The 25,620-nt window shown below is 47.0% G+C and overlaps 1 protein-coding gene across 1 annotated transcript in view; it reads right to left on the bottom strand.

The window, feature by feature from the left end:
* Window positions 1-25,620, bottom strand: part of SLC6A4 (solute carrier family 6 member 4) — a 32,488-nt gene that overhangs the window by 3,397 nt on the left and 3,471 nt on the right. The window contains exons 2-13 of the mRNA XM_069483522.1: window positions 16,765-17,215; window positions 14,448-14,582; window positions 13,763-13,982; window positions 12,763-12,901; window positions 12,030-12,164; window positions 11,559-11,662; window positions 9,734-9,861; window positions 8,574-8,686; window positions 7,819-7,950; window positions 6,663-6,762; window positions 4,898-4,998; window positions 1,124-1,291 (exon numbers count right to left, since the gene is read on the bottom strand). Coding sequence (XP_069339623.1) covers window positions 1,124-1,291; window positions 4,898-4,998; window positions 6,663-6,762; window positions 7,819-7,950; window positions 8,574-8,686; window positions 9,734-9,861; window positions 11,559-11,662; window positions 12,030-12,164; window positions 12,763-12,901; window positions 13,763-13,982; window positions 14,448-14,582; window positions 16,765-17,107 — 1,818 coding nt within the window. The 5' untranslated portion in view covers window positions 17,108-17,215. The remainder of the gene's footprint in view (window positions 1-1,123; window positions 1,292-4,897; window positions 4,999-6,662; window positions 6,763-7,818; window positions 7,951-8,573; window positions 8,687-9,733; window positions 9,862-11,558; window positions 11,663-12,029; window positions 12,165-12,762; window positions 12,902-13,762; window positions 13,983-14,447; window positions 14,583-16,764; window positions 17,216-25,620) is intronic.

Genomic DNA, 25,620 nt, shown 5'->3' with positions numbered 1-25,620 from the left:
CTCAGGCTTTTGTCATAGCACCCTTCTTACTGTGGCAAGAAACACAACAAACAAGTAACAACTGAAGCATTTTTAAATCCGGTCATGTGAAGTATTGCACTGCTGAGAATCCTGGTGGCTGAACCACTCCCTCTGGCAGCGTGGGATGGAAAGTAGCTACTCATCGCTCCCTAACTTCTAGCATCAGTTTCTACTTTAGCAAACTGTTAACCCTGAGGACAAGAGGGAAGCTGAATACAAAAACAGAAAGAACACTGGACCAGGAGTCAGAAGGACCTGGATTCTGAGCCTCTCTATACTGTGTGTCCTTAGAAAGCCCTACTGAAGTAAGGAAACTGTGAGCAGAATAATTCCCGGTCTCAGTGTCCTTATCTGCTAATAAAACTGGCCCACCCACCTCCCAAGCTATTTTAATAACAAAATGAGATAATCCATATGCAGGTGCTTTGAAAAGTATATACTCTTATACAAATTGTAAGGTACAGTTATCAAAATTTTTACACCACATTCATTTCTGAAATAGATCTTGCTATCATGGCAAAAAACTCTTACTCCATGGCAAAAAACTAATACTCCAATATTATTAAAACTATAATATTGTCAGTTAACAATTTTTGAACTAAAACTATGATATTGTTGCAACATCCTTATTTTGATATGGTTTTCAAAATAGTACTTGTCACATTGCCATTATAAAAACGACCATGGACATTTTCCACCATCATCTCCACTTAAAATTTTTGCATTGCTCCAGATAGCACAGATTTCACATTCCTTCCCAGTGGCCAAGCAGGTGGCAAAGTAGTTGTCTGGTAAGTTTGAAAAGCTATACACAGCCCAAGCTGAAGGCTCTCGGGCACCCAGATGATCAGCTCATTCTTTCACCCTTGTATTTGAGGCTTTGGGAGATGCATTAAGGCAACAGTGGCAGCTATGAGAGGTCTACACCATGGTATAGGTATATAAATATATAAGGTTGAGAGCCTCCTGGAGAATTTCGTGTGGTCAACTTACCTCTTTTGAATAGAGCATAACAAAAGAATCCTTTTCTGCCAAAACAATTACCAGCCTGAACACACCACATACACACACCCCTCACACATACACACACACTAGCACCTACCTCCTTAAATGTCCCTGGAGTGATAATCAGCCGATAAGTTATGTATGTGGGGATACAGATGAAAGATGAAGTTCCTATGCAGTACCCCAGGATGACAGTCCAGTGGGGATAATTGTAATGGAAAAGTCGTAGCTGTGGTGGGCTCATCAAAAAACTGCAAAGGATGAACTAAAACAGAAATTCCAAGAAACATTAAAAATCTTAACAATATCCATGCAGACAGAGACAGCTCTAATACCACAAACCCAAATGCTAAAGCTAAGATACTTTGGGGAAAATCCCAGAATGTGCTATATCCTAGATGGAACTCTGACACACAAAATTATCCATTTCTGTACCCAAGCTGCAAGAATAAAACAGCCAGGTGCTTCTCCTGGGTTTCCTCCCCATCCCCTGCCTCAACCCCTACAGTACAGCATCCCTACAGTTAGCCCTACAGTTAGGGGAGTTACTGCACCCCCTTCAGTGCAAGAGCTTGGCATCCACTGAGAGTGGTCTGGGCCCGGTCTTGTCAGAAAGCAGAGGAATGAACTGGTGACCTCTCCGCAGCCCTCCAGACCTAAGGCGTCATATTTCTCCCTGCTTTGTTTTCGTTTCCATGCATTTCTCAGCTCTGATGGTTTTGGGTCAGATGAAAGGTGCCTTGTGTCCAGAAAAGATAATAAGGTTCTCGAGACCTGGAGAGGACTCAGGCCTCTGGGTATGTGTTCCTTCTTCCCTTTTCTCGAGCTCTCTGCTTTCTGCATTAAGCTCCATAGCCTGGGGTTTCAACAAGGACGGCCCTGCCAGGAGGCATCCCAGCAAAGAATGACTGCCCGCCACCGTCCTCGAAATGAAAGGCATTACGGAAGGAAACAAGCAGCATAATACACTTTTCACTTGAAAATTCTGTGAAAATTTTAACCAAGAAAAATTCCATAGTGTGCTCCCGACACCCAGCTTATGAGTTTTCTTATTTCAGTTTGGTTTCCAGAGAGCGTAAATATCAGTTTTTGCCTAGTAACCACTGTGCCGAAATTGTTATTGCTCTTGATTTAATTTTATTTTATTATTTCATAGTCATAAAGAAGACAGTAATGTAAATTATTTGTGTGGTTAAACATCTATTTATATCTTTTTTTTTTTCTTTGTCTGCAGGTAGTAAAATGGGAAATGGTTAAACACACATCCATCTTCCCAGCAGTGTTATCCTAGGTCCAGGAGGAAGCCTTCAAAACAGGAGCCCTGTCAATCACAAACCCTTCTCCTGACCTGCTCTCCTCGGCCCCAGACCCGGCTGCTAAGGATCCTTTTGGGACAGGGAAGGAGAGGGTCTGGTCAGGAGCCTTCCCTGCCACGCAGCTTGTCCCGCCTCGACGGCAGGTATGTGGAATCAACTCAGCCAGGGAGGGCTGCTTGTTGTGGCAAGTGCCACTTCAGAAAGCCCCTCACACGCCCCAGCCCATCCCTGCTCATACACAACATTTTCTTTTATTGTAACTTGGCTTCAGTGAAAAAGAATATTTTTAGTAAGCTACTTGTTGTTTACCTAAAGCAACCTTAAAAAGCCCAGAGCAGGGGATCTGTTAAGTAAACCTAGAAGTGGAAGACAGATTTGCCTCCTCTTGATTGGGCACTAGAGCACTTGCCTTTGGAGGAGGTGAGTAAAGCAAACATCATGGGGATTATGAGTTATGTGCCAGGGCCCGAATCTGCACATGGGTTTTGCTGGGCGGGGAAACTCATTGACTGTGCACCAAGAGCTTGCCCAAGCCCATAACCAGAAATCCACAGAAACGAACATTCCCAAAGCCTCAGGGCCGGGACGAGGGTGAGGCATATAAGGCTTAGTTGTTTAAGGTGGGGGAGGGGGGAGGAGGGCAAAATTTCAATAATCAGGTTAAATAATATTTTAGTGCAAATTTTAAAACATAAGATTTGATAGCACCAGACTATGGACTTGTGTAAAGCGAATGAGGTAAACCATACAAGTACCTCCAACACAGGTTGGAGCCTGTGTTTATTTAAAATGTTGATGTTTTGTTCATCCTGAACCTTTTTGCATTAATTTTTAATTTTAAACATATTGCATTTAAATGTTATCTTGAGTACTGAGTGCCCCCTTGAATTTTACACCATGGTGAATGTCTCAGTTGCTTCCCCCAAGCCCTGACATTATTTCCTCACTCTGTGGGGAACATGAAGGTAAACAAGCAAACAAACATGTTTCTGCCCTCGAGGAATTAATCCAATGGCTCTTATTCCTTTGAAAAACAAATGAAAGGACTTAAGTAGATTATGGAGAAGCACTGGTAATGATATAAATTAATAACCCACTTACGGCAGCGGTTCTGCTTCTGGTAATGGTGGGCTGGGTGATTCTGACCAACCGTCTCCCCAGAAAACAACCAACACTTCTGGGTTAAAAAATAAATATGTTTTAAATTTACCTAAAAGCATCATGCACTGATGGGGTAAAGGAGCCCAGACTCTCACCAGAGCCACTGTGTTCTGGGAATATTTGCTGCTTAAAGCAAACATTGGCTTTGATTTTGGAAACCTCCGGGGTCCAGGGAAATGGAAGTCAGGGAGGCAGAGAGACTTGCGGTTCCACAGAGGCAAGAATGAGCACGCTGTCCCTCATACGTAAGTTAATGTTGAGAGGTGTAGGCACAAAAAAGGTACCAAAAATAAAGGGCTGCCCCAAGAAAGTCAAAACACAGAATACAAAAAGGGCTGTTTTGAAAGGAGGGAAGGGACAGCTACATGCCAAAGAGGTGTCCTAAGACAAAATGGGATGGCCCAGATCCTCCGAATAAGCTGGAGATTGAAGGAACAGTCTAACAACTTTTCTGGTTCTAAAAGATCAAAAAGCCCCCAAAATAAAGTTACAGATAAATGAAAGAACTGAAGAGTAATCCCTGCTGGTGTGCGCGGTGTGGGTTTACCCCGGCCACCTGAGTACACTTGGGGGGCCAGCGGGGTGTCACCCACCTCAGGCAAACATCTCCCTTCAGGTGGACACCAGGAAGGAAACAGGGGCACATGAAGCAAAGGTGAAGGGAATACCAAGCACCTCTCCACGAACAGACAGCCCTTGGGGCTTGGCTGTTTTCCTACCCAGGTCCTTCAGCAATAAACGTATTTTACTTTTGACTCGGATCTATGTTTGAGGACCTTTGTGTGGGGCCTCTATAAGAAAATGCACGTCAAGTTATAAATACAAAATGACTAAGACCCCTTCCAGGGCCTTCACGAGCAGCACAGTAAATCCTTCCCTGTTCTTGAACAGTCCTACTTATTATATGACTTTGGATCCCTTCATTTAACATTGCTAAGTCTCAATTTCCTGAGATGTCAAATGGGAGTACCGGAACTATAACTACTTCACAGGATTATTGTGAGGATTGAAAGAGCAATGGGTGTAAGTTTAATCCAAAATCTGGCCTGGAACTTAGGGCTCAATGAATGGTATTTGTCATTATCGTTGAGCAGGGGAGTGGGATGCTAAAGTGACTGAAGCCCAGACTGCTCTAGGGTGTTAGAATTCGGAAGAGTGGGGGACCGCGGTGGGCAGAGAGGCTGGGAGAGGGCACGAGAGGGGCTGCTGCAGTGCGGTCATGCTTTTGTCTCTTGCTTTGGTTTTGGCTACATAGGTGTGCTCAACTCATAAAATGTCTTTGAGATGTACACTTAGGATTTGCATGCTTTTCTGTATATATTATACTTAAATAAAATTTATTTTTTTTATAAGTGTCTTTTCCTGGAGCAAGAAGAAGGGAAATGACAACTCACCAGGAGAAACACGGGGCTGATGGCTACCCAGCAGATCCTCCAAAACCATCCAGGGCTGAAGCCAAGCATCTCCTTCACGTCACTGCAGAACTGAGTGATGCCTAAAGTCACCCAGAAGAGAAAGAGACTGACTGAGAGAGCACACGGACTGTCCTATTCCTGATTCTCAGGGCGAGTCAGGGTCACTGGGATCAGCACTGGGAATGACAAGGAGGAAGGGAGCTGCAATTCCCACCCAGAACAAACTTCCAGCTCTGGAATTTCTCTGTGGGAGGAGCTCAGGGACACCAACTAGGGGACTTGTCACAAAGTTGTATTTTTATCGCAAGCGAACAAAGCTCTTTCTACATAGAGTGGGAAGATTGATGGACACTGGGAAGAGACCTAACATCCCCTCTTGGTGCCACACTGCCTTTCTAAGATATTAGTGTAAATTTGATTTTATTGTTATAGAAGAGAAAGTTGAATTCTGTCTAGGAATGGTGAACCCGCCTGACAGAAAATGACTTTGACCGTTACGCTGGAAACATTCCAGAGAAAATTTTAACCACAGTATTGCCCATTCATATGCCAGATCAAGATCAAGGTTCTTCTATAAAAAGTAACTGGTGCAGAAGTGAGAACTGAGAACTCCCACCAATGGGTGAGAAATTGAGAAAGGGAAGGTGCTGGGTGGTTGCTTCCCTGGGAGCTCCCAGGACGGGTCTATAGCAGTTAACACACTTTGAACTTTGTCCTCTGAATTGCCAAGGAGGTGGGGAGGTTTCTTCTTTTAAAACAACTGGGCCCCTATGCAACTCAAATGTGCCCTCCCCTTCATAATGACTACCATTCTAAAGAGGTTTATTATCATAGTAAGAAAAATACATTTTTTTTAAAGAAATGGGGTCTTGCTCTGTTGCCCAGGCTGGAGCACAGTGGTGTGACCATAGCTCACTGCAGCCTTGAACTCCTGGGCTCAAGCAATCCTTCCACCTCAGCCTCCCAAAGTGTTGGGATTATAGACATGAGCCACCGCACCCTGCCAATAAATATATTTTTAGAATAAAATAATCACTTCTTGATTTGAAAGAGAGGCATCTCTGAACCTGGTGTTTTTCTTTTCAATTGACTGTGCCTTCCCCATCCCCACCCAGGGGTTCTCGGGACCTCTGCCAATGGACCGTCAGCTCACTCCCTGCACCCCTGGTGGTTTTGCCCATATCAAATTCCATCCCAGGACCGGAGGGGAGTAAACTGAGGACTTTACCAAGGCAAATAGCACAAGTAAGAGCATTCTTGCCTCTTCCCTAGAAAATAAGCTCCTAAGCTGTGTCTCGGGGCTCTGGAAGGAGCTCTTCCTTGAGAAATTTAAATCTGGGGCCACTCTGTTTAACAGTAGCATATTGCACATTCTGTAAATGCATTTTCTGTGCACTAATTCCGTGTTGTCTGTTCAATTCTTAGAGCCCATTGGGATCTTAACTACCGTGGATGAGCTACATGGAACTGCTTTAGCCTGTCTCCACTGGGTAAACATTCAAACTTGGAAGGAAAACAAATGTCCTCCCAAGAGAACGGGCAATCAGTTGTACTGAGTGCGAGTGCGGAGGAAATGACCTATTTCTGAAGAAGGCACGCGGCTGAGATTATTTTACAGAACCATAAGGAGGTCACACCTGTAAACTGCCCCTCCCTGCCTCTCTTGGATGAAATCAGCCCTTCTCTCTTGCGCTGGCTGGGTCGTGTAGAAAGGATCCCAGCGGGGCTGAAGGAGGCATCTTACCATAGAACCAAGACACAGCAACGGCTTCTATAAGTACGACAGTAAGCACGGCAGGCCCTGTGGCGTACTCCTCCAGCAGCTTCACCACGTAGGCCCCGCCCTGGAAATGAGAGTGTGAGCCGGGTTAGGGGCCCTCTGAGGCGCTGCCTCTGCTTACTACACAGGCCTGCAGAAGCTTCTTAATGTAGGATATTTCTGGAAAATTCCCACCTTGGACTTACTATAAGGACCCCAGAGCTTGCCTCTTGAACTGGCCTTTGCAATGTGGGCCAGGTACTCACCCTGTAAGACACCTCTTCCTGTCCTATGGAACACATTCTTCTTACTCGTTTCCTCTCCCCACTAAATTTTAAGAGACAAACTCCAAAGGGCCTCTGAATCTATTTTCAACTTACTGAACACCTATTGTGTTCCTGGAGAACCTCCACCTCTAGAGACTGAATCTGGGAAGGTCCGTGACACCAGATACATTGAGGACCCTGGTCACAATTGCCATCTGTCCTAACTCATGACTCCTTTGGGTTCTACTCAGCCCCACCCCATCCCCTCTCTGAAGCTCCAAGGCCATTGGGATCACTGCTTGAGGATGCGTATCTGCAAAATCTGCCTTGAGTCAGGAGGACACAGCCTAGGATGCCTGTGGATACTATCTGATGCAGGCTTTACAGTATTTCAGCTACAAAAAAAAAAAAGAAAGAAAGAAAGAAAAAAAAATCACCAGTAAGGATCTGACTTCTTTAGCATTGCAAGTTCTGGAGGAGACAGAGTGGCATCACACACATGAGATGCCAGCCTCCAGATGTTCTGCATATCAGGATATCAAGGTGACATTCCCATGAAAGCAGCCTTAAGGAATGGAAATCGACTGGAAAAGAAAACTCTAAGTTTTCTCCAGATATTTTGCCAAGCCTGAAATCTAGCTGGATCTGTTGTAAAATGCTAGAGCCTTCAGATACCTTGCACAGATTCTCAAACAGATGCTGCCAGAAACATCTTTCTACTCCTTGATGACAAACTTTTTAATGGGAGTAACGACCCCTCTTCCTTTGGCCCCAAAGCCAGGGCACCATGTGGGATGGAAGGAAAGGGACCGCCTTGCATAGCGTTCTATTGCCCTAAGGGAGGCCAACCCAAAGCTGAGGGGCGTGGTACTCACAAAAGTCAGGGTGACCAGGGATCCGAAGAAACAGGTAATGACCACAGCAAGTACAAACCACTCCCGGCGTTTGGCCCAGATATGTGGGAATTCATCCAACACAGCCGTGATCACGCCCTCCAGGCCTGCAAACTGAGAGGTACATGCACAACGGTCACAGTGGAGGCTCTGGGACAAGTGTGGACTTCAGGACAGTGAACAGGAGGGAGGGGTAAGATTGCTGAGTGACTAGTCAAGCAGATCATGACCAGTTCTCCTGACTCAACTGGCCCATGAAAGCATCTAGAAGTATATTTCCCTATTTTACACTGTCATTTAGAACCCTTCACTAAGGACATCCAGGAAAGAAAATATAACGTATGGGCAGAACTTCAATATGTGAGGTCTTTTGGGGAAACTTTGCACCAGAAAGGCCAAGTGCAAGCTGCTGAGCTGAATGCTGGGCAGGGCAGAGACACACGGACCTCAGCCTGGCCTTTAGGTGCCATCATCTGGGCAAGGGGCAGTGCACAATAATGACAGTTCACACGTGCTGAGTCCTTGGCTGGTGCCAGCACGTTACCCACATTATCCCATTAATGACCCTACAGTACTAGGGGGTGGTAAGTGCCATCACTGAAGAGTGAACCAGGGGCTGGGAAGCACCAGAGATGGCCAGGATGGGAGGGAAGGAGTATAGCTGCCACCACCACCTCCTCCTCCTCACCTCTCCTCTTCATCCTCCCAGAGCCCACCTTCCCTCCCCATTCACTCACTGTGCTGTCCAAGCCCAGTGTGATTAACATCAGGAAGAAGATGATGGCAAAGAACGTGGACGCTGGCATGTTGGCTATAGCTTCCGCGTATGTGATGAAGAGGAGGCTGGGGCCTGAGACAGAGGGGGAGAAAAAAGGAGGTGGTTGCTGAGACCTGTCCCACAAAGATGTCACAGAGGAAAACTCAGCCACAACAACAATTTCAATTCTTATTGCAGGACCTTACACGTGAGTCAGGCCTTGCCACGCGCCCAGTGCTTCCTCACACTCCACACCCTCACACCTGGCCACCCGACATCTCGGTGGCCAGACAGTGTCCATCTTGAAAAGTGTGTGCCATCAATTAACGTGGGAGATGGAAACAGACCAGAGACTCCCAAGACTAGCAAAGCTGCACACAAGCCTAAGAGTTTCCACCATATAACAATTCAGTGGCTTTTTCAGGACCAGGATTGATATTTCTAAAGTCCCACAGCATTTAGTCCCCTCTTTAGCTCCAGACCAGCAGGAAATGTTAAATTGATTTCAGTAGAGTCACAGAGACCTTGGAATAAAGACCTCTTGCTATTTTAAAGTCCTTTTTGATAGTATGAGGGACATATCTTCAACCTCTCATGGGCTAGCTAGGGCTACCCTCATTTGGGGTATGGGCTTGGTCAAAGCTCTGCATCAGGTCAGAGACACAGTATGTTAGCAAGAAAGCCCTGGCACCCATCCTCTAGATCCAATCATCTCTTTTTCAACCTCTGTTGCTCTTTTCTTATTCCATGAAAACCTCACAGTGAAGTAGCCACGTTGGCTGCAGTTTATTTTTCTGCAAGGAGTGGTTCTAAGAATAATTATTTGCTTACTAGACTTGTAGCTATCCCGAGACCATGACAGGTCCCAAACCCACTGGTTTTACTGCTATCATCCGAGTCATATTTTCAAGCCTGTAGGTTTTTGAAGCCCCCACTCCTGGGCACCCAGGGAGCTGCCCCATCCCCACGTGGCCTGCACGCATGGAAAGGGTTGAGATCTCCAAGGCATTAAGTTTCTCTCAAATCTTTGAAAAATTTAAGGCAGCATTTGGAAATAATTCAGAAGTTATATATTTGTAAAGATTCAAAGCCAAGCAATTCAGTAGGAGCAGGGGACCTAAACAGAACCTAAGGGCTTACCTGCATCTTTGGCCACCTCAGACACATCTTCGTTCCTCATCTCAGCCATGTACCCCAGCACCGTGAAGATGACAAATCCCGAAACGAAGCTTGTCATGCAGTTCACCACACTGGTCACCAGGGCATCTCTGGAGTGGGAAACCCAAGGGGTCTGAGACAGTTCCAAGGTCGGGAGTCTAAGGAGCATCTGTCTGTGTGCCTGCCGTGCTGGAGACAGGCTGGCTGTGCCAAGGGCCATCAGGCTGAGCTGTCCGGTGTCCCTTTCCCTTCTCCCAGAACCCACCTCCCAGGCTGGAAGCACAAACTGCTGTGATTACCACATACGGTGTGGGGAGAATAGCGAGAATGGCAGGTCAGGAATTTTTTTTTTTTTTTTTTTGAGACAGGGTCTCGCTCTGTCGCCCAGGCTGGAGTGCAGTAGTGCCATCGTAGCTCACTGCAGCCTTGAACTCCTGGGCTCAAGTGATCCTCCCACCTCAGCCTCCCAAGTAGCTGGGACTACAGGTGCACACCACCACACCCCGCTAATTTTTCTATTTTTTTTAGAGACAGGGTCTCACTATGTTGCCCAGGCTGATTTTGAACTTTTGCCCTCAAGCCACCTTCCTGCCTCAGCTCCCCAAAGTGCTTGGATTACAGGCATGAGCCACATGCCCAGCCTAAGGGGTGTTTTAAAGGGTGGACCTATTGTGAAACAGCACAACACAGACCCCTCCATTTCAAGTAGGCCTAGTTCAGGATCAGGGCCTAGGTTAGAATGGGGGCTAGGATGAGGCCTTGGCTTCACATTTGTGAAGTCCTCATATTTAGACTTTGACATTATCTTCAAATAAAAAGACCGCCACAGAGATACCCTGACACTTTTTAAAAGACTTCATACAACTTCATGCTGGTGTGCTATTGCAAGGCCACATTGTGTGGGGTACAGGTGAATCACCCCCCACATTTAAAAAATAAATTCTATAATTATAAAGAGCATAAATAGATTGTTGGACACTGCCATCTGTGATAGAACATTAGAAGTCTAAAGATGAAGAGTGATATTTAAGTCATAATTGGTACAACACTACCAGTTTTGTTAAAATTTCTGAAGTGAATTTTTGTAAGAAAAAAAATTGTATCATTTTGTGTTAATCAAAATAATTCAATCATTTTACTTTTTTGTGTATACATACATAAAACAAATGGTCACATTACAATTTTTGTTGTTAAACATATTAACTATTTAAACCTAACTCTTTAATTGTATGTTACAATTTTTATAAACCTGCTTTGGAATTTCTTTTTTTTGAGCCAGGGTCTCCTCCATCTCCCCACGCTGGAGTGCAGTGGCATCATCGTAACTCACTGCAACCTCAACCTCCCGGGCTCAGATGATCCTCCTGCCTCAGCCTCCTGAGTAGCTGGGACTACAGGTGTGTGCCAGCATGCCCTGCTAATTTTTCTATTTTTTGTAAAGACGGGGTCTCACTCTTTCTCAGTCTGGTCTCAAACTCCTGACCTCAAGCAATCCTCCCACCTCAGCCTCCCAAAGTGCAGATTACAGGCATGAGCCACTGCGCCCGGCCTCAGAATTTCTTAATTATTACTTTTTCTATATACAAGGCTTCTCACAACCTCTGAGTGGCCCAACTGAAGTTATGGCCTGGCTGGGTGCTCTGGCCATGGGTGAATTGGTCAGGGACCTGCAGTACCCGCAAGGGGTAGTGTCATCATGGCCCGAGCCTGGTCAAGTTTGAGGCCATCAGTTCAATCACCTTCCTCCAGACTAGCTAACTTTCACTTACCCCACTTTCAAGCTTTGCTTGAGGGCCCAGGTACTCACTGGTAACAGTTGTTGTGGAATTTGTTGTAGCTAGCAAAAGCCAGTAGGACCCCAAAGCCCGGACCAAGAGAGAAGAAGATCTGAGCAGCAGCGTCCACCCACACCTGGAACACAGCAGGGATAAGGGCGTGTGGTTGGAGGTGAGAGCCAGGCTGACACTGGGCACCCGTGGGGCCAGCACTTCTCGTGCCTCCATGTGGCTTGGCACAGAGGTGGGAGACCAGCCTGTAAGGCACATTCCAGGATTGGCCACATATCAAGTGCAGACAAATGTGATTTCTCTTCCTATCATTTAGGCATAAACCCATCCAGTGGCCTCAACTGTGCTTTTTGTGCTTGTAGTTCTGGTTTTAAACATCATTGCAGACTTTCACACTGAAAGCAAATTTCAGTTGTCCTTACCATCCTATTCAGAGGAGGACTAGCTTCATTTAGTAAAATGACAGGTGCATACCGTTTCTCCCATCTTACCCCTGTCTCCAGGAGCTTCTGCCAGTTGGGTTTCAAGTAGAAAAGAACACCCCTCCAGGCTCCTGGTAGGGTGGCCCCCCTCACCAGCAGGACAGAAAGGATGATGTAAGGGAAGGTGGCTGTCACCCATACCACCTGTAAGGAAGGAGAGCAGAAACACAGGTTATTGCCATGCTGTTCCAGAAGGGGCAGGGGAGGGAGATGGGTGGACATCAGTGTCTTTTATTCTTGAAGGCCTCGAGAAAGGAGATCCACCTTTCTTCTGTCATTTTCGTAGACACGGTAGTGTGGCAGAAAGATCACAGCCTTCAGAATCAGATGGATCGGGATCTGATTCAGCTTGGCCAATACTAACCTCGAAGCCTGCTCCGCATCTGTAGAATGGGGAAATATCTAGCAGGAAACAACAGAGTTGGCCCGTGTATCTAAAGCACTCAACATGGCCCATGATGGGTTTCCAGTAATTATTGCCACTATTACTAATTGTGATACTACCAGTGGGTTAAAGGAATTTCAAAATACAAAATCATATAGTGGTTCTTGAGATTGGCCCATTTCTGGAATTTTCTAACAGATTTAGTGAAGAGAGAGATTGAGCATCATGGAATGTGTTTGGCGTTGAAGGAAACAACAACTGTCCCCTGACCAATAGCTGTCCAGGCTACAGGGTTCTACGTCTGAGACTCTGGGGGCACCTTGGCAGGCCTGGATCAGCAGCCAGAGTCCTCCTCACCTTGCCAGATGTTTTGACGCCTTTCCAGATGCTGAAGTAGATAATAGTGAAGATCAGCATGATGCAGAGGGCAAGCTGCCAGCTGATGCCCCCCAGGTCCTGGAGTCCCTTGGACCGATGGATCTGCAGGACGTGGCGCCTGGGGTACAGGAGAAAGAAAGGCCTGTGAGAGGGTCTGGACAGTGATCTGGGCTCACAATCTGAAATACCTCTAGAAGAAGCCTGGGGGGAAATGGACATGGCCCTGCAAGGACCAAGTGGCCACTGAGCCCCAGGAAGAGCTGGGATTGGCCTTGCCCATCTTAAAGGAGTAAGATGCACATTCAGTCTGCCATCCCTAGGAGGAGTGCTCAGCCCAAAGGCAGACTTCCTGGTCTCCCCTTTGCTGGCTGGGACCTGAATCCCTTTGACCAAGATGACTGGCTTTTGGGTACATAAGGATGTATATGTGTGGGGAGTGGGCCCCCTCCCCTACCCAAAAGTAGCTCTGTCTTTGGGCTGTCATTGCCTGAAGTTCCAGCATTAAAAAATACTACCTTCTGCAAGCAGCTTCTTCCAAAAGGTAGATTCTACTTAAGAAGTCAACACATTAAACCAGAAATTATTTGAACAGTTCTGAACTATTGAAGTAGTAGGATGCTTTGCTTCCATGATAGCTGGTTGAGACGCAGACCCAGGAAGAAGGGTGGTTTTGATGCAGGGAAATCGTTTTGGAATGTGAATGCAGGGATCTGCTTGGGCAAGCTGGGGCAATCCGACTTGGCACATCAGAAAGGAGGTGGAGAGCTGCCCAAGGGCCAGATTATGGAGCCCTTGAGGTAGAGCTTCTGGCCCCGTCACTCTGTTGCTCATTTGCTCCCCCAGCCCTGATAGCTTCAGCTCTCAGAAATCTGCCAGGAGAGGGGTGAAGAGCTCTTGGCTCCTGCCTTCTTCCTACAAAGCCAAACCCCAGGGGTGTGGCTGCCACTAACAGACCACCCCCTCACTTACATGCACTTACGTGTAAAACTCTTCAGCGGGGGACGTGGAATGGAGTGTCCAGGTGATGTTGCCCTCAGAGAAGTAATTGGTGCAGTTGCCAGTGTTCCAGGAGTTCTTGCAGCTGGTCCAGGGCAGCTGGTCCGTGAAGGAGGAGAAGAGGTAGTACAGTGCCCAGGCCATGATGGTGTTGTAGTAGGAGGCAATGTAAAAGGCAATGATGCAAATGGCATAGCCGATCCCTGGGCAGTGGGTGAGACGGGGAGAGAGGCCAAGTTTACAGGGTAGCCCAACAATGAAAGACTGAAACAGGGTCTTGGAGAGTCCCGCAGCCCAGGGGAAAGGGAAGGGTGGGTGCTACCATCCATGTCATTCCCCAAGGACTCTGGGAGATGTTGGAAAAAGCAGCAATGCAGCAAATTACTCATATGGATTTGTAAGGTTAGATGTTTTAGAAAATATGTATTTGTGCTGTTAATGCTTTAAAATTTTTAAATTTAGTTTACTTTTAATTGCCCTTTATTCTGTTTTCCTTGAACAATTACACACTATTTGAGTAGCCAAAAACTTAATTACCCAAGTTATCGTCCAGGGATACCTAAGGCCTTACTGATTTCCCAAACAAGGTCCCCAGCTCCCACCCGTTCATGGAAATCACCACTTCCTTGGAGGCCCCACTCACCCACCTGCCCAAAACCTTGAGTTACCTTTGAAAATTGGGCAGATTTTCCTCCAAATTGAAATGCATCCATTTCGATGGTACTGCCCCAGTGCGAGCTCCATGTAAAAGAGTGGGATCCCCCCAAAAATGGCCATGATGGTGTAGGGGAGGAGGAACGCCCCTGAAGCAGATGAAAGACAATTTCACTTCCTGCCTACAGCTATCCCAGGACAGCCCAGCTGATCTGTCATGCCGAGAATCACATAGCCATCTGACTTGCAGGCATCACAAAGCCACCCTGTGCTGAGTGACCTCACACCGTGCTCCCCTGGTTTTAGCCTTTGCCAGAAGTAGTAGTAGACAGAGCTCCACAGCCAAAACAAGGTTTTGGAGAGGAGGCCAATAGAATCAATGTAAAGAAAGCTAGGTTTGGGAGTGAACAGAACAGGCACTAGGCCCACCTCTACTTCTGACTGCCTGGAGAACCCTGGCCACTTCCCCTCTCTGAGCCCCAACGTCCTCCCTGTAACATGACAGGGTTGAGGAGAGCTGAGGTTCCCAAACCCAGCCATGCATCGTAATCACTTGATGAGCTTAAAAATGGACATCTAGATTCCTGGGTCCACCCCAGACCTTCTCATGCAGAATCTCCAGGTGTGGGTGCAACACAAAATGTTTTAGTCTCCCTGGGCAATTCTGATGCAACTAGTATTTGGGACCCTTGGAACAGATCAGGTATGACAATCTGTAACAAGAGTTGCAACCATCTTGGAGTCACTGAATTACTATCTTTGTTCATTGGTATGACTCCAGACACTAGATTATTGACATTTTACTATATTTCCATAATTCCATTGAGCCAGAATGATCCCTCACAAGCTACCTTTGCAGAGGTTGCAAAAAAAGGTAGTTTTTCAGGGAACAAGAAAGCACAGAGCTGCTGCATAACTGGGCATGCTGGCGTCTCCTGGATCTTGTGGCTGAGGCTGAGTTTGGGAAATGCCGGGTTGGGGAATGCCCACCTGCAACCTGAGTTTCAGCCCAAAGGGTGAGTCAGCTGTGATTTTCCCTGATGACTTTCCCTCCCATAAAATGTTTGAACCTAGAAATCTGAAATCAGTACAACTCAGAAAGGTCTACATAACTTATAATCACACTGGATAAACCTGCTTGAGAATAAAAACCATGTTGTGTTTTCGTGGTGGGCTTTCTCCAAAGGGTTTTCGCTTGATGGCTTTACACTTTGGAATGAGGGTAGGGAAAACCTCACTGGTGACCCCGCCCCTTATATAAGCTCTCAGGCTAAAGGTTACTCTTCTCTGCCTGGAGATAAGGTGATTATGACTTCTCTCCTCCCAGGCAGGAAGCTGGGAGCTTCGTGGGTGCCCCCAGGAACTGTCTTTGCAGCCACATGGACAGAAGTCCTTACGAGCAGCAAATCCAGGCAAGTTTGTGTCTGGCCACAGAAGTGAGGGTGATGGTGACACAAATGAATTATCCCGAAACTTTCTTCTAGCTGCCCTCCCAGATTGGTTGCCAGAACTCCCATCAAAATAAATATTGACTAATTTGACACCCTTTCCTTGTCCTTTCCCTATTCTGATAACAAGTCCAATGTCAACATGGAGGCCCCATACCTACTCCCTTTTCTCCCCTGCTCCACTCTCCCCACGTTCCCATATTCATGCTACAGTCAGCTACTATTTTTGATAATCTACAAGTTAACTACTCTAGCGGCTTTAGGGGTACACGAAGGAACAAGATAAGGTCTCTAGCCTAAAATATCTAACACTCCTGTAAGAGATACAAGGTATACCCGTGCCTGGTTTGGGCTTGGCATTAATGTCAGGCTATGGCTGGGTCCAGCTTTGGAATATGCCCAGACTGGTAACTGAAGACTCTGGACTTTCATTGATGCCCTTCTCTGACCTCACACAGGTCCAAAGGCCCAGAAGAGTCTGGGACCCTGGAGCCACCCCCCAATTTTTCCTTATGCAGATCTAACCCACTGGACTCTTCCGAGAGGAACCTGCCAGCAGGATGAAGGAGCCCGGCACAGTGCTGATGGCCATTCCCTCCCTTCTGGCTGGTGAGGACAGAGCTCGGATAATGCAGGATGCGAAGGAGGCCCCTCAACAAATGAAGCACGAATGATGCTGAACATCTGTGAGGTCAGATTTTGCTGACTTAAGCTTTTGACTTCCTGGAAATTTGTCTTTTAGACTAACCTGAAAGTCTAAGCCATCTTGTTCCCAGACTCGTATCAGTTAAGACAGAAAGGACACGATCTATCCCCTGGCCTCTCAGAAGGATCTACAGTCCACCCCTGGGTCAGAGCCTCCGCTCATGGCCGTGATACTGACCCCCTCCGTTCTGGTAACATATGTAGGGGAAGCGCCAGACGTTGCCCAGGTCCACAGCGTAGCCAATGACTGAGAGGAGGAAATCCACCTTTTTGCCCCAGGTCTCCCGCTCCCCTTGGTGGACCTCAGCCACTAGGGTGGTGGTGGCAGCCGGGATAGAGTGCCGTGTGTCATCCCCTGCACCAGGGCTTGGAACTGCTGAGTATCCATTGGATATTTGGCCGGACTCTGCTTTATCTCCGGGGGCAGGGACACCCTTCTGTAGAACTCCGTTTTCCTGACAATCTTCTCCGTCCTTACAGGCTGAGACCTCCTTCTGAGAATTTAAGGGCGTGGTTTCCATCCTGGTTAGTGAATGGTACCGAAGCCCATCTGCCAAGGACTGGAACTGAGTTCTTGGTGCCTGGGTTGTGGATCACCTCACAGCTTTATATCGATGGGGTTGAGAGCTCTGTTGGAAAGGCACACCGAGAGAGAATAAAATTAGGCATTTACTTGTCTGTGGTATGAACTCCTCATACATCTTAAACTACACCAGTTAATGAGATTACAAAGCGAATGTTAGATGCAAGACATCCTGTCTGCTATATGAGAGTCAATAAAGGAAACTAAGTTTTTGACCTATACAGGGTGTCAAATCACAAGTAATCTGAAAAGGAAACAACAAAATAAACAAAAATAGACAGCAAATCACCAAGGTTTTACACAGGCTCTATTTAAGAACAAAGCACTTGTTTCACTTTAAGAGACCAGATCTCACCCTGTAGTTTGCCAGAAACTCAGAAGAACATAAGAAGAGGCTCACCCCAAAGCTTCACAGAGGCCTCACTTTGTTCTGGATGTTATGCTGGGAAAACAACAACAAATAAAGCAGCAGTTTCTGCCTGTAAGTAAGCAGGTAGGAATAGTCCTCCCCATCATTTAAGCTGAACACTTAAAGTTATATCTTATATAAACTGTACATATGATTTTAAAAGGAAAAGAGCAAGGGTGAGAAGTGAAAAAAGCCACCCTTTGTGAGGCACTCCTGGCTCCTTAGCTGCGGACTTTATCACTTTTCCTTTAACCCAGGTCTGGGAAGCTTTGGGCAGATTCTAACTGCCTCCAGCTGTGTCTACTCCGTCTGCACTTGGCCTTTCTGCGTTCCCATTATGCCTCTGCAAGTCCGACTGGGCCTTAAATGGCACTGCTGCTCACCATTCGTTCTTCTTGCCACTTCCCAGCAACTCCTGTGGCTCAGCCACTTGCTATTTGGCAACAGTGGGCAGGCAGGGTCACCTCGCATCCAGGAGAGCCAGGGGGAAGAGACCGCAGGTTACTGATGCTGCTGTGGCGTGTGTCTCTGTCCCCATGCACCTCTGTGGGAAGGGCTGAGCCGGGGCTGCTGCACCTTCATCTTGCTGCTGTGGGCTGGGGTACAGGGAAGTCTACTCGGCTCTTCTCTGGAGTGACGTCTGAGACGTCAAACATGGGGAGAAATCTGAGCCCTTTTGGACTTTAAACTTATGTCCTGTTATAAAAGTTATAAGAAGCCAAGACCTTCCAGTTTGCTTTGTTTCTTTTGGGCCTGAGCTTTTCAAACTCTTGAAACAGTTTGGGAGTTGAAACATGGTTTTGATTAGCTAAGATCACATTCTACTTTTCTAGGAAAAGATGGCCAAGGATGGACCATTCACACCTGCAGAGGTCTAAGGCTAACCCTCCAAAACCTGCAACAGGAGGGAGGCTAGGAATTGGTAGCTATCAGTGACGAAAATGGAAATGTATGTCTCCCTCCTATCTGGCGTTTTCAGTGACTATAACTTAACTATCTACATATGTGAAGACAAAAACTGCGAAAAATTAGAACACAAAGTAGTAGCTTCATACTGATGACTATGAATATAAATATTGGCAAGGATTAGACATGAACACCAGGGGATATAAGTAATTAGAGTTTTCTGTTCACTGTATTTTTTTTTCTTTAAAGTGGAAAATAAAAATTTTAAAGGAATTGATTATTGCCAAAAATAGCTACAGCAACAAGAGATAAATCAGCTCTATGTAGGTAGGGTGTGTATGTGCAAGGGGGTGGGTGTCCCGGGCTCTACCCTACCCATGCCCCTCCCTGGCCCAGGCTCAAGGAGGCAAACACCACTCACAAGAATATGAATTTCTGAATTTCTACCAAGTGATCTCAATAAAACCTCATGCTACTCACCTCGTATGCTGCTGTCCAGCCTCTCCCTGCTCCCCCCTTTCTTGGCACCTCAACTAGATGGGATGGACTTTTTAAATAACCACACATCCTCTCATGCACCTGAAGTAAGCATTTCTCAGGCGAGGGGATTTTATTTTTGAGAGAGATGATGAGATGTCAATAAATTATATTTAAACGCACAGCTGAATGAAACCTGAACTTGGTGGGCTCTGGTTGTGTTGTCTGAGAAGGCCTCCCTACTTCCCTCCGGCTTTTATCGATGACGTTTTCCACATTAAACAAGGAGGAACTTGAAGACCAAATGGTAGGATCCAGAGCTTTCCTGAGTGTGGCCACAGGGCACGGCACTGACAGAACCGCCCCTTCCCCTCCTCCCGCCCTCCCCTGCCAAGCTTTCTGTGGGAGCTTCTTCCCATCTTCAGTACCTCCACTGTCCTCTCACTTAAACCGAAGCTCAGACTGCGTCCCCTACCCTTTCCCCGGCCTGATTCCCAGGCCTGGAGGGTCTGTAGAAGGGAAACAGCTCCACCTCAGAAGCAGCAGCCCCGGCAGTGACTTGTTACCCTCCTGCCTCAGGAGCCAAATGACTTGTTCTGCATTTCATTTACTTTCTCCCTTGGGGCATCCTGCAGAGAGGATGGAAACTGTGTGGGGGTCAGCAGCTTTTTGGGGAGCAATGTGTGTTCTCCGGGGTCCTCAGGGATTCAGCCCCCAAGGCATCTGATCTTGATTTCCTGGCAACCATGATGAGCAGCTGCTGAAAGAATGATACACTATTCTTCATTTTTGTTCTGAGCCATTGCAAAGGTCTTTTCTCCTGAAATAGCCCTAGTGCTTTTTAATTTTTTTTAATTTTTAAATTTTTTTTATCAACAGGTGGAAATGGCCCAAGTGTGAGAAAACCTGGAGCATCCGTCAGGCGACTCATGACTTCAGGTTGCCTCTCCCCGGAGGCTGGTCTCTCTCCATCCCGCTCTGCTCTCTGGGGTTCTCCTGTTGCACCCCCACCCCTGAGCATAGAACACGGGTGCAAATAGAAAGTCACAGCCATGTGAAGCCACCACACAGGCAGGAGAAACACATCTCCTTTTCTTCAACTCACTCCGCTGCCTCTCCCAGAGAGAGGAAAACTCTCCCCGTGGCTAATCGGAGCGGCCAGGAGCAGACGGCGTGTGCCCGGGCCCTTCCTGTCCCAGGCTGCTGCCGGTGGCACACGGACTCCTTTCCCGATTTTTCTAACTCTACAGAGCACTGACCGGCTTTTTCGACCGAGATCAGCAGACAACATGGTTGAGAGCGAGCTGGCCCAGGAATACAGAAGTTGGAGTTGTTAAGGTCAGTGTCTGAGAGTGCACTCCTGAAAGCTTTCTTTTTTAAAAAGATATTTTTATCCTGCTGGGTAGAAAGATTGCAAACGAGGCTAATATTACAGCTGTGACCTCCTCCAGGCAGCCTGAGTTTCCTCGTGGGCAGAAAAAGCCCCAGAAGCCTTCCTCTGCACCTTGAATGTGTGCTGTTGTCCCACGTGGAGCAGGTGACAGGTGGTGCCATGTAACTCAGCTGTGCTGTGGGACGACAACCTGACGTGTGTGAGCCTTGTCCCCCCAGGTGTCCGCACACCAGGGGCAGCACAGTGATGCACTTGACCAGCTGTTGGTCATGGTTGACTTTCTGTTCACGCTCCTGCTTCTCAGCCCTGGGACTGAGCTAATTCACTCCATTGCCCGCCCCCGCCCCAGTAAAAAAGACTGTTTCTATTTACACATCTGATCAAATCTTCATTCCTCTTTCCACAAACTCTCTCTTTGTAGCCAGGGAAACCAGCACCTGAACAAGCATGGAATTATAATGATTTGTCAAAAAACCACTCAGCCCTCTGGAAACGCCTGTGACTCCACGTGACTGTTGGATGTCATTAGCACGGTCTAAGCACAAACACTATAGAAATCTTGTACTTTGACTTCACATGTCAAGATCAAAGTGAGTTTACTTTTCAGGAAACTCCATTTCCATTTTCAAAAACAAAACCAAACACACATGAATTATGGGCTTAACACTGAGATAAGATTAATTATAGGTCATATAATTAATTAGCCAAGTGGAAACTTGCGGTCTCTGTTCAGAGGCTGAAGTTCCCAAGGCACCTACTGAGGATGACAGGAATCACGAGCTCAGGTGCCTCCCCAGGCAATAAATGCTCACACCTGTAATCCTAGCACTCTGGGAGGCTGAGGTGGGAGGATCACTCCAGGTCAGCAGTTCGAGACCAGCCTGAGCAAGAGCGAGACCCCCCCCCCCCCCCCCGTCCCTACTAAAAATAGAAAGAAATGATCTGGACAGCTAAAAGTATATACAGAAAAAAAAAAATTAGCGGGGCATGGTGGCGTATGCCTGTAGTCCCAGCTACTCTGGAGGCTGAGGCAGGAGGATCGCTTGAGCCCAGGAGTTTGAGGTTGCTGTGAGCTAGGCTGACACCACAGCACTCACTCTAGCCTGGGCAACAGAGTGAGACTCTATCTCAAAAAAAAAAAAAAAAAAATGACGGCTGTGATAGTAGAGTTCATTTCCACCCCTCACGTCCAAAACACAAGCTGATAAGACAGGCACAGTCCTGCCTTCGTGGAGTTCACAGGCCAAGGCCGAACATCTGAAAAGGAAGACCGCCCGCTGGGAACAGCAGCGCACGCTTGTGGAGAGAGGCCGGCGCCGCCTCCACGTGCGCTGCACATCCAGGGTCCCGCCGACCTGCCGGGCTTGTTTAGATGCCTCACGTTTACAGCGCCAAAGCTGCCCTCAGGTTTTAAAAGTCTTCCCTTTGCTGCTACAGTTTCTGTCACAGGACCTCAGATTTTAGTTGATTCTTCCCCACAGGCTCCACGGTGGAAAGTATTGGTTCAGATTTGTAACTGCTGAGTTCTCCAAAGTGTTCGGTGTCAGAGGTCTTAAGGCCGAGGGATTCCTGGCTTCTCTTTCAAACGAAATAAAGAGATTTTGTGATAGAAATGAAGGGGGTGGAAAAAATCTGCTTGTTTTTTGGACGTGAGGGGTGGAAATGAACTCTGCTATCACAGCCGTCTCTGTATCCAGAGCATTCCTTGCAGGAGAGTCAGTTAGTTTAAATTTTTGGAGAGGAATTAAACAGGATGAAATCCGCAGGGCCGTTTGGGCCAGTTACCATGAGAAAAGAAAACAGTCTCTGCCCAGCACTTTCCCTGCCTAGGGGAGGGTAGCCCCGAGTGTCTCTCCACACAGAGTGTGAAGTCTGGAGGCTGAGCCGTTTGTGCTGGGGTCCAGAGCTCTCCAAGGCTCCCCCAAAGTACAACGGATTATTTATTTTGACTTTCATAGAAAGAAATGGATTGGCATATTCAGGCACGAACAGCCCTCCCTCCAGTCGTCAGAGAACAGAGACAGCCAAACCTGACGAACCTCCCTCCTGAGTCGTCATTCAACAGCTCCTGCGCCCACAACCCACCGCTCTCCTTTCAGTCTCACAGATCTGCGCTGGAACCCCGGATCCGCCACCTCCTGGCTGTGTGGCTTTGGGTAGCTCACTTAACCTCTCTCAGTCTCCATTTCTTCCTGTGTAAAAGCAGACCATGAAAATTCCTACTTCCTAAAGGCTGTTGTGGGGATAAAAGTATGGCAAATGCTTTACCTCAGTGTCTAGCATGTGGAAAGCACCAATAAATGACAGGGAACTGATGTCCACTATCACCAGCACACATACGTGACCCATTCTGCTTTTCTACTTCACACCCCGGCCAGGGAAACTGAGGCCCACAAGACTTGAAACTTGAGTGATTTGTGGATCACACCATGGGCCTCACTGGGTCGTGCTTGTTCCTTTCAATCAGTGGCTTGGAGTCACCTGGGAAACTTGTAAACAACAGACTCCTGGGCTGCTCACTCAGAGATGCTAACTGAAGAGACCTGTGTGGGTGCCCAGGGGTCTGCATTTTTAACCAGCACCCCAGGCTACTCAGCGGCCAGCGGGCCACTGACCACGCCACGTGTACCCCCAACCTTCCCCTTCCCATGCTCTAATTATGCTGTGTTCTCCGAGGCCTGCCTTAAGTTCTACCTGCCTCATCCAGGAAGCTTCCTCTCGTCACTCCAGCCCAAGATGATCTCTCTACTCTGAATAATTACTCATCATTGATGACCATGCGCCATTATCCCTCCACGTACACTTGCTTGTGTGCCCCTGGAAGCAGGGGCCGTGGCTGTACATCTCTGTGCTCAAACACCTGCAGACTGGCATCTGCACTGCACGGCCCTCAGCACAGGGGGCCTGGCTCAGCTCCCTGGGGTGGGGGGCCGGATCCACAGCCTGCTGTGCTGCAGACTTGAACCCCGGTGAGGCACTGGGTCAAACAGGACCAGGGTCCCATTATAAGGGGCCTTGCCCCTCCTCGCCTCACCCTCAGGAAGACGTGCTGTGCATGGGGTGGGGGGCAGAGGAGAAGGGCTGCCCCAACAGGAATGCGAATGGACTATGGGCGGGAAAAGACTGACACGTCTAGGGTTAAAGAGCCGGTTTGCGCTTTCAGACTTTGAGACAAGTACTGGCAGGCACACCCATCAACGGTCTGTGTTCCAAATGTTCACCTGTGGGGCGGTTGTTTGGAACTTGGAATATATTTCCTACCCACAGAAATAAATGTTATAAACTAAAACATCTAAAATGAACGCTGGAGAACACAGCACTGTTAAGCACCACAAATTGGAGGTGGGGGGGCAGTTGAAAATAAGACTGTTCAGAAGTTATTTATTTATTTTATCCTTTCTGATTCTTGAGGAAAACTAAATTTGAGGAGGAGGTGTCTTTTAGGCACTTTTAAGGTCTTTAGAAGTTGATGACACAAATTCCTTATTATACTTAATTTAATTTCACAACTTACAACTTTTTACAGAAAGCAAAATTGCTTTCACTCTGTTGCTGTATATTTAAATGTGGACAAGGATGGAAAAGAGGCAAGAAAACTCAAAACAGCTGATAGGTTAGATTAAGCACGATTAGGAGTGTCATAGCTTCTAAACACTCCTTTCTTGTTGTGATAAATGCAATTTATGCAAATAGAAGTCAAGATAAAACACATGGGAGCATTTCCCAACACAGCTTTTCTTCTCCTTAACACAGGTATATTACTGAGAGTGCGTTTGTGTGAGACACACATGATTAGCCCCACAAAGGGACCCGAGAGAGGGAGAAGAGGGGAGAAACCCCAGCACCAGGGAGGGGGTGCTGTGAAATGAGGGTGGATTTACCTGTGGCAGCTGAGCCAGGGAGAAGACAGCATGGAGGAAAAAGGGATTTTAAGTGGAATGAAACAATGAAATGTGAGTGGTGAAAGAGAGGAGGGGGGAAGTAGACCCATTTCTCTCGGTGGGGCAGGAAGGGGAGAAGGAAGGGGGAGAGAGGAGCCCAGGGAAGCTGGCTGCTGGGCCAGGGGGCGCTTCAGAGTGGAGGGGTCATGGAGGCCACAAACGGCCACCTCTTCAGCCACAGATGTTTGGGTGTTGTTGCTTGAAGGTGCTTATACTCTTAGGTCAAAATGTTCTGAAATGTTCTTTACAGTGAGTCACACAGTTGGGGACACTCATGAAAAATCAGTTCATCATTACACAACATTGACTTAGTTCTCAGATACACACTGAGATGAGGTCAAGAAATACTTCTTAATCCGCAGGAGTTTACAGTTTCAAACAGTTGGCTGGGTGCGGTGGCTCACGCCTATAATCCCAGTACTTTGGGAGGTCAGCGCTGGAGGATTGCTTGAGGCTAAGAGTTCAACACCAAGACTGGGCAATATAGTGAGACCCCGTCTCTATAAAATATTAAGAAAAAAAATTAGCCAGGCATGGTGGCCTCCAGCTACTCATTAGGCTAAAGTGGGAGGATTACTTGAGCCCAGGAGTTTGAGGTTGTAGGGAGCTATGATGACGCCACTGCACTCCAGTCCAGGCAACAGAGCAAAATCCTGTCTCAAAAAAAAAAAAAAAAAGTAACCCTATAAGCTAAAAATGACAGTGGGAGAAATGGGAATGTGACCTGGATATTCGATAATAGTTTTGTATCAATGTTAAGTTTCCCTGGTGTGATAATGAGGCTGTGGTTATGTAGGAGAAAATCCTTGTTCTTCGGAAACATGTTAAAGTATTTAGGGTGAAGCATCTGGATGTCCACAAACTCCCAAGGTTTCAACAAAAAAATTAAAGATATGTAAATAGTATAATTATATTAATGATCTTACATATTTTACACAATCTATCAAATTATATATATTACATATGCAAAAATTAGACATGCATGTAATTAGAGAGAGCAACCTCGTGCACAAATTGGCAAAATGTTAACAATTGATGAAACTGGACTGTATCTCTGGACTTTTCATTTGAAATTTTTCAAAGGAAAAAATTAAGGGAAGAAAAACTTTGAGCCCTCAGCCAGGGCTGGGAAACCTCCAGTCAGCCAAACCTCCCTGGTGACCAGAATAGTTTATCTCCCCCGCTCCCCTCTGGCCTCTTCCCTCCTTGCTCCTCCCTTTCCTCTGAAACAAGGGAAAGAGCCTGATAATTTGATTAGCATTTTAAAGACAACATGCCCACCATTAGCAGGAAGAGAGAAAAGAGCCCACATGCAGAAAACTCCA

Source organism: Eulemur rufifrons, chromosome 9 (assembly GCF_041146395.1).
Source record: "Eulemur rufifrons isolate Redbay chromosome 9, OSU_ERuf_1, whole genome shotgun sequence".
NCBI classification, from domain to species: Eukaryota; Metazoa; Chordata; class Mammalia; order Primates; family Lemuridae; genus Eulemur; species Eulemur rufifrons.
This window is presented reverse-complemented; position numbering and strand designations above follow the sequence as displayed.